The following is a 12,282-nucleotide window of genomic DNA, read 5'->3' on the forward strand; positions in this document are numbered from 1 at the left end:
ACTGAGAGCAAGCAAACCACATACTTTGAGGACAACACTTGTAGTCAGCGACACAGTCTGTATGAGGAAGCCATGAGGTGAGGATGTACAGACACGTCAGCAGTAAACGCCGCCAAATTGCTAAAGATACGATAACTACCTTGGATTCATACAGAGACCTTACATACTTCATTTGCACAGCACTTTTTGATACTTAGCTTAAATCTCTACATACCCTCAGAAATCTACAGGATTATGAAACTGATGAGTCTTACCTCTGTTACTCACTGGAATAAATTTGATGTGTGTAACAACACAGAATAGCTTTAGAGAACATTCTTAACTGCAAAAATACTTAGATACAATAGAGCTAACCTTAAAAAATCCTTACCTTGAAAGCAGCATCATTTTGGCTTTAGTTATTGTCAATCCTGAATTAATAATGATATCAATTAATTCTCCAATCTTGTGCATTGCATCAGGTTTAATCAAAGCCAGTGTTCTGGTGGAAAAAAAAAGAAAAGTAGAGAGATACAGTCAACACTACTTTCCTTAGAGCATTTGGTGTGCACGTTGGGTTTATATTCAGACAAAAAAACACCACATCAAAGCAAGAAATTCTGTCACAGTCACATATCGTAGTCCCAGTGTCTCATCAATTTCCATGCTGTTCTTGAATGCCTGTGCAACACATTATTCTGATAAGAATGAGCTTTGCGCATTATAATTTCCTTGGCTTTCTGGTCCAAGCCAGCTCACAGTGTTCCACCAGCAGTCATTATTTACTGACTTCGCTGTCAGAGCAATCACTTTGACCACTTCTTCCTTAGCTAATGGATATTTCTACAGCTCCTCACTCACAGCTCTGGGTTAGAACACAACTGATTTGTTAATCCCTCCCTGCTCAGCTCCCTTTCTATCTAACATTAATCATTATACACATAAAATTCAAGCTGCTAAAATTCCCTGTTTAAAAATATTACTTCATGATGGGCCTCTTCCATAAAACTCAAAGTTAAATGATTTTTTTTTTAATTATTATTTTTTAAATATTTGTAGTGCTCAGTGAGAAGAAGATTCTATTGTACTTGGTACAGCACAAAAACTCCATGGCATACAAAGTGCATGCCAAATAGCTGACACTGTTAATAGACACAATAAAAGGATGGCAGAGGAGGTATCACATCTCTTATACTAACTGACAGCTATATTCTAAGGGACATCAATTCAAAAATCTCGACACTCTCCCCCACATCTTTGTTTTCAAGTACATCCTGTCTTATGGGTAATTATCTTTTTATACTGTACATCCCCAAGGCCAGGACTGTTTTATTAGTGCGCTTTGCATAGCACCCAGTACACCATCAGCACTAAATGTATTATTAATCAAAAATAACAAGCACAAAGAGAAGGTCTGTAAAATTGCATTTTCTATTTGCATTCATCTTGTGGTGAGTCAGCTTCAAATGTGCACAGCTTACAAACCAACATATTTATTCAACCCTGTATCACAGAAACTCCACATTTCTGACAATCCTAAAGAGCACTTTCCATCTTTTACACTGTTTTGAATAAAGAAGGGTACCCAAGAGGCAATTTTTTATTGCAGTGCTTCCCTAAATGGAAGACAAATAATTGAAAATTATTTTTTTCCTATTTTATATACCAGCATAGCACAGAAAGCAGCCTTTGCTGAGGATATAGGAAGTGGGGATGAACTTCCACTACATTTACTCTGAACCTTAGGTGACCCCAGATTGACAGATGCTTTGGCAAGAGACAGACTATTTCACAACAAATGCAAAGCAAGGGAGGTGTTAGGATTAGGAAATGTAACGCGGAAGATTTGAATGTATTCGACATTTCATCTGAAACTAAGGGAGAGACATAGATGACCTTCAGAGCTCAGAAACAAACAGATTTCCTCAAGCATCATGAAGTTCATATACATAGATCACCCTAGGCTCATATCCATTGGGAAGTATGACACGAAAAGACAGATGGACTAAGGATGTGGCCAGGAACTGCATGAAAGTAGACAACCAAGACTATGCCTCAGAACACTGCAGTGCAAACTAAAGCTGGTCTAGCCTTATCTTCAGATCACCAAAGTCTGGCCTCTCACCAACATTCAACAGTTTGCCATGCAGCCTACAGCCCGTCCCCCTCTTCCCCAAAGAAGCTCCACCTCATTTTGTGATATTATTTATCATATGACAGGGGGTACCATGTGATTGAGGACCATGAGGGGCAGCAGCTGCCTGCTTGACCGATGACACAAACCTGCATCCTGGCATAAGTTGTTCTCTACACTGTCATTTCCCACGAACAATAAGGATCTAACCACTGGAATGAGATCTCCAGTGCCGTTTGCATTTCCTTGAGGAACACTTTTTTGAGTCTGTGTTATTACACAGGCTATTTGAGATAGACTGCTAATGCTAGAAATAAATTGTCCTTTACTTTTCTACTTTCAACCTTTATAGTAATACTGTAATTCCTACAAATACGTAAAGAAATACTGCATTATGAAGCAATTTACCTAGAACACATTAATACAAACTGCAATGAGCAACTCTTATAATACCTTTTCTCTAACACTAATATATAAACATTAACATGTCAGCGTGAGCTTCTCAGACGTATGCAGAGTACAAAAAGTATAGCTCAGGATGCTGAAGACTGTTTCTGAGATTGGATTTTGATTCATGTGCCCTATTTTTAGTTTTAATTAGGCATATGTTTCTTGTGGTTTGACAGGATACAGTCCGCAAAGTGGATTTTGAAACAGTTTTGTGTTTAGGAACAAAGGAGAAAATTAAAATTAAGTTATTTTGCTTACATTTTCAGAGGGACTGTGAGACAGTACTGCAATGAGTAATGAAACAACAGAAGATGAGAACTGATCAAAGGAACAATGCACAGAGCATGCTGTGACTATGCTTTTGAGATCTACTTATTTCTAATAATAGGACTGCTGCATGTACAGTGGCTTATGTCTTGTAGGGGAAGAAACACTGATTATGTCAATGACTAGAAGCCTAAGAATAACCTATCCCAATCAAAACAGAATGCAAGTATTTCTGGTTGACATACAAGGTTTCTAACACCATTTTCAAAACCAGTGATACTGACTCTAAGTATAGTCTACTTAGACAGGACACACTAGGCAGACAAACGTTTACCTCAGGTTACAACCACCCAGGATCACAAGTGAAACACTACAGAAACAGAAATCGCTGTCCCATGCTAGTGATTCCTTCTGTGGCACACTGTAAGCAAGCCCATGCTCACTTAACCATTTTAGTTATTGTTTGTGATGGTTTCCCTTATGATATACTGTCAAGAAAAGAAGCTATAGAAACTGAAACTCCATAAAACTGTCTTAATAATTCTTGCCTAATTCTAGGGAGGGCCTCTGCAAATCTAGCCTTTTTCTACATATCTCTTTTGTGCCTCATGTACCTAGGGTCACATCCATTTGCTTTACTGACAAAAATAAAGGTCCCTAATTCAAAACAGTCTTTTTTTTTTTTAATATACATTCCTCAGTCTCCCTCAAAGGCCTCTGTCTGCATACATATTCAGTGACCAAAGAACATGTTTCCAAAATTGAACTAAACTGCCAAAGTCCTGTACAGCACAAAGGCAAGAAAAATACAGGGAAATATTCTGCCTCATACAACAACCTCAAAATTATTAATAGAACTCCAACTACAGATTATTTTAGGCATTATCAAGCCCTGCAGAAATCTTATTATCTCTATTAACTAATAACTGCTGTAAAACCTGCTAGGAACAGGCCAAAAAGACAAATAACTCATATGCAACTGTTTTGCCTAAGGAAACTCTTTTAATATGACCCTGTTTGCTCAGTGAAAGCTTCTGTGAAGAAATTGGATTTTGACAATCCCTTGCCTGTGTAAGGCACCTTTCACTATGTTCCTCTGGGCTATTCTGAATATGTAACTGCACTTGCATATCTATGTTATCTTTCAGCCGACATTCCTAAAATGTTTTCCAAACAGCTGACATGTCATAAATGCTCTTTCTTCCTTTTGTAGAGCAGTACAAAAATTCGCCCCCTCCCAAGACCACTTCATTTGACACAACTACAGTGTTGCCCTGTAGTCAGCAACATCTTCTACAGGAATAAATGTCATTTTATCATAAGCTACCTTTTCTTGGTATAACTGCACGAGCCCTGCATCAGCAGCAGGGCTTATGTTAGCTTAGACAGAGCAGAAAATACACATTAATATAAAGATATAATCTACCCAAGGCTCCACTGAGGAACAACAAAAGTAGCCATATATACAAAATCCATCCCCTGGTGTTCTCTACCTCCTTTGCTACTCTTTCACCCTGCCCAACCCCAGCTTGGAGAAAAAGTACTAGAACGCTTTCTGGAAAGATATTAGGCAGGAATTCTCACAGCAATATTTTTGTGCAGTTAAGACAAAGATGTGTGTTAAAACTTGAAACTCTTCCTCTATGTCTGGTTATGTACAACTCCCCAAAAAGAGTTCAAAATAAGCCCAGTTAGCGGGAGGGAACAAGTAGGTGAATAGGGCTCACTGGAATATCACACCTAAGAAAATGTTCTGTGTTCTTTAAAAAAAAAGCTGGGGTAAATTATCAAGATTTTTTAATTTCCAGATTCAGATATTACCTGCACTGTCAATAAACCAGATTTAAATTTCTTGTAAATTTAATCTTAGTGTCATTTTATTAAGTCCTTCCTGATATTTTTGGTTTTGGATGGGCTCTTAACATCTTTTCCAAAGCAAATCTTTAAACCAAAAATATGTGATGAGTCTTATCTTCACCCATTATAAACAAACTTTGTCTTAACAAAGAAGCCTGTAGTTTTTATTGACATTCTCACTCTAAACTTTCTGTCCTCATGCACACAGAGTTTGAGAGATGCTGAAAAAAATTATCAGAAAAAGTCCCCCAGAGTGGGGAAAAATAGAGAATGTGAGTGGTCTCTAGTATTTTCATTTGCTACTGCTCACACAGATCAGACTGGTAAGGTTCTGTGCTTCTACACAGATCCCAGAGAGACAGGTGGCAGCTTCACAAGGTTCAGGCCTTTGAATTCTAGCACACATCAGAATTACCACATTAATTCTGCCCCAAGAGAATCCACAAATCACAAGAATCCTACTGCTGCCTGCCCTGGGGGAGTAACAAAGCTGAACAGGACCACTCTTTTCCTCCTTGTCCCCCTCTTTTCTCCCAAGAGACCTAGAGGAGCCAGCAGTTGACACCATGGAGAAGCTGGCCCTGAAGGTAGCACTCAGGTAACTGTGGGAGTCATGGGTTTGCCCACAAGCAGAGACCACTTTGCTTCTCTCCAGTTCTCAGTATGTCAGATCACTTTGAACCGCATGCAAACTTGAAGCTACATTTTCTCCCCACTATTAGCACAGAAAACTTACCTCATTTCTAGCAAACAACTACTTTGAAACCCCAACCACAAAGGGAGATTTCAAAATCCTCCTTTCTTACCTCTCTTTGCGGCTCCCAAGCTTGCGAGATGTATATGGATTCCCATAGTCCACTATGGAGAGATGACGGGAAAAAACAGTAATTCTGCTTCCCACATATAAATCCTCGAGGTGTAAGCTCTCATACGGGGTGCGCTTCAGAAAGGTGCGGCGGTTCTTCATATCATACTGCAGGAAAAAGAATATTAAAATCTACCACAGCAAGATATTCAGTAATAGGCAAACTCAACTGTTACCTTCAGAAATTTCCGCAGTACTGCAGGACTGAATCTGATCACTAACTTGATTTAATTCCTAACCCTTTGAACTTACAGGTATACCAAGAAAACTTAGATTAAACCACAATTACAAATGTATTCCATTTAAATAGTCTCAGGTTCACAGCTATCTTTGAATTTGCTTCTGTTCTAATTCAAGTTGCGATAAAAGGTTCAGGTGCCTCGTGGATGCCTCTGCCCAGTCTCACTGGGAGTTCCCTCAGCAGATCCACGCTGTTTCACAGACCAATGGTTTGTACCACAATGATCAAGATACACCCTGGCAGGTCTCCTCTTCAGGGCATCGCTCCAGTGATACCATGCTCTGTTTGACTGCGTAGGACTCAGAATTAGGGACGCGTAGATGATTGCAACACTTGGCTGAGATGTTCTCACTGCCTAGAGCTGCAAGCTCAAAAGCCTGTCAAGACCACTCAGCTTTATATCTCATCATTCCAAGCAAGAAGCCAGACGTTAACATGTAGTTTTCTGGGTGGGCTGGCAAAGCACAAAAGGCAACCTGCTGAACTGTTTCTTCACCGCAGGTAGATATTACAGATGCCTTCAATTTCCGGGGGAAGTGGAGTCCAATGAAAAGAAGAGTTTTGTCCTCCTCAGGCTAAACTTCCCCTTCTGTCTCAAGTTACATGTACTGTACTCCACTGCAACGATACATCAACTAGAACTGCATTAAAAGAAAGCATATCATTCCCAAAAATTTTAGAGGGAAAGAAAAAATTTAAGAGCAAAGTTACGTACTCCATGTTCTGAAATGTGTAAATATAGTTCTCTTCTGTTAGAAGGGTAGAAAAAAAAAATGTAAGTTTTTTCAGAATAGTCAAAACTTTGCAGATCAGAGAATATAAATTATTTTGATACTTACTCCTGCTGAGGGCATGATTATCAGGAAGAATCATTCCCTGTTGAAATGTCTTTAGCTCCTCATACATGCTCCTACTAAGTTTTAACTATTCAAGTGCAGCAGGGAATGAAATGACAACATGCTTAAAGAAAAAATCATTTGAATTCAGCTACTTGTTTTCTCCTGGACTTTGGCAAGAACAGTATTAACTATCTTGGCCATATACAAATTCTTCAGTATCTTGACTAAAAATCTGAACACTTCCTTGGTTATTTCAGTAATGGTTCCCAGAAAAGCACCTTGTACTGTCTCTCTCTTCTCAAGAAGAAGAAAAGAAGAGGATCTACCTGTGTTAAAGAATTCTTCTTTAGCGTGGAATTCTGGATCTCTTTAAAAGATCTTTTTCTAAAGTGAATGATAAGTCACAGCAGAAGAAATACAAGACTGTTTGCACTGTTCCCCTGCTGCCCATGTACATGTAGAAGTAAATTACCCAAAACAAAATAGTTCTCTGCTAAGAATCTGTCCTTTTTAAAGATTTCTTCTCTCTTTTTAGGAAATCTTTTGTAGCAAGAAAAGTTATTCAGGTTTTCAGAATTCACCATGAGAGTTATTAACTGTGGAAACTCAGAGAATGGGGCACCTCTGTCAAGAGATCCAGTTTGACTGCAAGAGCTGCTTGCTGTCCTTGGACAAAAATCTATGCTTTCTTCTTCCCAGCTGCAAAGCAAGCAGGAAACTGCTCTCATTATTCCCGCTGTCATTTTTGTTTACAGGAAGCAAGACAGAACAGAAAGAAGAGGTAAGCTCAGGATTTCATGTAACAAATGCCTTCAACAGCTCTGCTCCACCTTCAGCTGACGTGTGTGATAAAAGAGAGCTATTGTCAGGGAGGTGGGAAAGGGGAAAAAACATCCTTTTCGTAAGTGGGGAAAAGCTGGCTCATATCTATTACTTTCCTTCTTCTCAGACATGCTAAAGGTAAGAGCGGGTTGTCATCTCCTCAGGAAGATATCAAAGGATGCAGAAGAATTAAGCAGTACTAAAGAAACAAAGAATCCCCGAATTCTGCAGAAATTTAAAAAAAACTCCAGAAGAGAATTCTAAATGTAGCATCTATCCAGAAACTCACCCCAAAAGTGATTTTGAGATATTCTAAGGGTGTTCACATCTATTTTTTATTTTTAACTTCTGTCCTGGACACGTGCAGTCTGTGACTGTGTACATACCATACTATCTTCCCCTAAGAGCACACTGGCAAAACACAGAAGTTTACCAAGCCATAGACAGGGCATTAAGTAGTTCAAGAACACCTTGAAAGCTCTTGATTTTGAGATGTCTAGATGAAACGAACAACAATTTCAGCAGCCCACACGCGGTTGTGTAGGAAGATTATTACAACTCCTGACTGATTAAACCATCTCTGGGAAAGAAAAAACAAAAATCCTCCCATTTTGACAACTGTGCACATACAGACATCATACAAAGAACTAACTTAAATGGGACAACATTATGATAGAGCTTGTTTAAAGAAACTATCAAATGCAAAGTGCATCTCCTCATACAGATGAGTATCATGGTTTCTGCAAGCAGTAGTTTAGGTTAAGAAAAAGCAAGTTCCACTAGCTTCTTATTTTTCAATTTGACACTTATAGCAGGAAAGTTAAAATCTGATAATGAAATTATTAAGTGTGAATATCCAAATCTAGGCTATTCTTATATTCTTAGGTCTTCATTAAAAATTGGAATAGTCCAAACCATTCACTCATTCCTAAAGGGAAGCACAAAGCATTGGCTGGCTTATGAGGATTATCTTTACAGTATACATTATATTTTTATATACATGCCTGCTAATGCAAAATGCTTGTTTTCACCTGCTATCAATAAAAAATGGGGATCAGTTGTATGAATCACAAGTCAGAAAGGTCTGTGCAACACCACTGATGGAAAAATTTAGATCCCACTGCCTGAAATGTCCTACTTTTCATTAAAACCAAATTAAGAGCAATCTGCCATTTCCTCCACTTTGATTAGACTCTTTTACATTTTACTCTTCAGAGATTTCTGGAATTCCTGATGAAGCTTATTCCCCTGTTTAGAATTAGTTTCAGTTAATTCTTCTCAAGCAGTAGGTCAGTGTTGCTGAGCTTCAATTCTGAAACCCAAGTAGAGATTGAATGAAAACAGATTTGTGCAAATGAATCTCTCCACACAAAAGCAAGCTTTAAGAAAGAAAAAAAATCATAAACATGAGTGCTATTCCACATGCTTCGCTGTGAACTCGTATTTTTACTTTCTTTTTAGTTTTAGAAACAGAGCAAGATACATTTTAAATAATATTTTCTTACATGGAAAATTAATAGGCATAGGCAGTGGCTTGCTGTTTTATGAAATGTTTAATTGGATATTACAGTTATGAAAAAAGATTCTTTTTTCTTTCATTCTTACCATTTCAATTGATCCATCTTTTGGATAGTACAGAAGTTCGTAACGTCGAAAGAGTGAAGCATTTGGGTCATACCATTCAGCAATGAAAGCATATCTCTCATCTTGACTCTGGAAAAGGGGCAAAAATGCTTATTACCAAAAGCATACGTATTTTATATGTAAAAACACACAAATAAAAAAACTTCATTTGTTATCAGAAAAGTAAAAAAAAAAAAAATCACTAGGTAAATGGACTTGCACACTCTGCATATTATCTTCTGCCTACCACAGCTGGTGACATCTTTTCAGCTGTTAGCTATCACCTTTTAAGTATAATGGAACTTGGATCATGGCAGTTTTCCAGGCAATCTCATAACTTACTCTGATTTCATCAGTTATGAAGTATGGAATATTGCAGAAGTTGTCGTTAGACTTTTTAACTTCATCAAAGTATTTGATTTACCTTCATTCATTAAAAAAAAAAGTGTTTGCCTACAACTAAATTACAGACTCTTCACACGTTTTCTACACATCCTACAAGAAAACACTTTCCACTTCCTTAACAGTCATAACTAAACTCCTCTTAATGAGGAGATAAACATATTCAAGTTAAGGACAACATTAGTTTGGTTCACTACTTAACTTCCTTAAATTGACATAAAGCATAAATAGCCCGACCTCATTTACAACTCATTTTTTGCCCTCAAGGAGTGTGACAAGAGAGACAGATTGCAGTAATTCTAAAAGTGTAACCACATGCACAGTTTCCCTCCACTCCTCATCCTCCAGAGGATAACCCTCCCCAGCAAAGTAAGCAGAAAGACGACGCGAGGCACGAGGACGTGCAGTTTTAATACCTCTTAGTGGTATATGTTTGTCAGCTATTGATGCAATATCAGTTATTTTATGGCTGTTAGACGGAGTTCTAATTTTTATTTTCCACACTTCCTCTCAATCTGATTGCTACTCCTAAGGGCAAGCATGGTCTTGCCATGGGCTTCCACTCTTTACATGTATCTGCACTCTTAAACACTATAAACATTGAGGAACCACTGGTAGCTTAAGTTGCAGCCAGGTAGGCCTTTTTAGTACTTCAGATTTTAGAAGACGGCAGCATTTCAGTTGTTACAATGACAGCTCATAACGCAACAGGACAGAGAGAGTTCCTGTGGGCTTCCATTAACTATTCTGGAAAACCAGCAGGAAAAGAATAATAATTTTCCTAGTGAGTGGAAGCCCACAGACATTCGAAAAAACAACGAAACAACCACCATGATCTTGCTTCTCTTGTCGGTGCATTTTTTCTTTCAGCATCTTCAGCTTACCACTGACTTAGGAATAAGTGCTTTTGCAGGTTGAAGCCCTAACACAAGCAGCAGCAGAAAAGAATGAGATAATGAAGAGCAAACTTAGAATTTTACAATGTGATGAATACTTGTACCTGTTCAGTTAAAAGCATCTTAGCAAGTGCCCCACCCTCCTGCCAGCCTTTATGGTACCCCAACACTGCAAAACAAAGATATGATTGTACCACAGAAAGACTCATGCAGTAGGGATGCAAAGCTTCCTTTTCTATCTGTAGAAGTCTGTACAGCTCTGAAAACCTTCTTCACATGAGCTACTATAACTTCTGTATTATCTGTACAGTACACACTGCAGCCTTTGACAATAGTTAAACTCCTATTTTGGGTGCAGCATCCACCAGTAAAACCAGGGACTTAGCCGGTTTCTGGCTCTTACTTAAGCAAGTCATGCTTGGGTCTTCATTGCTATCATCATTGTTCTGGAGATATATAAGTCAAAACAAACTCTTATGTCAAAACTCATACCTTGATTTTTCTACATAGGTATGTTGTTGGCAGTAAGCAATAAATAAGGGTTGGCAGACAATAATAAATTACTGATTTCAACCTTGATCTTAAATATACTACTAGAAGACAAGACATTTGATCAATTAATTTGACCATCAACTTGTCAAGGATGGATGTTATAAAGAAGCAATTCTCTACCAAAGAGATTGACTAAAAAGAAAAACAGTCCTATTTCACAGAATCACAGAACAGTTTGGGTCAGAAGGGACTTTAAAGATCATGTAGTTCCAATCCCCCTGCCATGGGCAGGGACATCTTCCAGGTTGCTCAAAGCCCCATCCAACCTTGAACAATTCAATCTTACTCAATGTCTGAGCTATTAATATTTTTTATTCAGCAATCTCTGCTGGCCATTACTTCTAACTCAGCTGAATATCATCATTTTGTATTATCTTCTTTTGGCATCATAAGCAAAGGCAAGGTAATAAATGCTACTTAGACTTGAAAAAAACTACAGAGCTAATACCCAAACACAGTAAATGTTATCAGTAAGCAGCACAGTTTGAATCCGCTTTTGGTTTGTATCTAGAAAATATGGACAGCTAACAGTTTTCTAAAATAACCAAAACAAAACCTCCAAAGTTTCTCCTGGACTATAACTAGAATTTCCTCTGTTGTACCAGCATAAAACTACTACAATAAATATTTCTAGATGTAGAGAACAGTACCAGCAGAGAAGTTAAAAGCTTACTGCAAACACTGTAAAGATAACTGGAAACAGAATACATTTGCAAACATGTAAATTGTTTTAAAGGCACACACCCCAAAGTGAAGAAATTCAACCCTAAAAGCAAACTGAAGACCCTACCAAATAAGTATAATGTAAAACACAGTAGAACTGCAATCTTACTATTGCAGATTCAGGCAAATAGTCTTAAACCAGATAGAAGACAATACTGAATGTAATCACAATGTGATGAACATATTCTGGGAAGATCTTGCCAGGCATTTCTGTAAAAATGCCACTCCATGTCATTAAAAACACTAACTAATTTAAAAACACAAGTTTTTAAAAGTGAGTACATATTAAGCTCATAATATATGATTTTAAATGAGAACAGAAATTTTGATTTACTTATTTAAAGGAGGAGTAGGATTTAGGAGGCAAAACCCAAACACAAAAACCTATCCATTTTCCCATCACTGGAAGAATTGCAATAAAATTTTAAGCCTTCACAGCCCTAAAATTATCTTTTTCTGGAATTTACTTGCCATCAGTTTACCACTAAATAAACAGAACAGGTATGGCAAACAACTTTCTAACATACCCTTTACTAGTGTGCCCTGACTGCAAAATGGGAAGGAGTTGTAAAGATGAGAAATTACTAAGGGAGACATGCTAAGTTTCATCTTTAGCTTCTGTCCATCCTCCT

At 37.9% G+C, this 12,282-nt stretch overlaps 1 protein-coding gene across 4 annotated transcripts in view; it reads right to left on the reverse strand.

The window, feature by feature from the left end:
• The window catches only part of NME7 (NME/NM23 family member 7), a 90,715-nt gene that overhangs the window by 63,631 nt on the left and 14,802 nt on the right, over positions 1-12,282 (reverse strand). For all 4 annotated transcript variants that reach the window (XM_064644343.1, XM_064644344.1, XM_064644345.1 and 1 more), the window contains 3 exons: positions 9,060-9,167; positions 5,494-5,660; positions 371-481 (listed from right to left, as the gene is read on the reverse strand). In XM_064644343.1, the coding sequence (XP_064500413.1) occupies positions 371-481; positions 5,494-5,660; positions 9,060-9,167 (386 nt within the window). The remainder of the gene's footprint in view (positions 1-370; positions 482-5,493; positions 5,661-9,059; positions 9,168-12,282) is intronic.

The sequence above is a fragment of the Pseudopipra pipra genome, chromosome 2 (genome assembly GCF_036250125.1).
Source record: "Pseudopipra pipra isolate bDixPip1 chromosome 2, bDixPip1.hap1, whole genome shotgun sequence".
Classification (NCBI taxonomy): domain Eukaryota; kingdom Metazoa; phylum Chordata; class Aves; order Passeriformes; family Pipridae; genus Pseudopipra; species Pseudopipra pipra.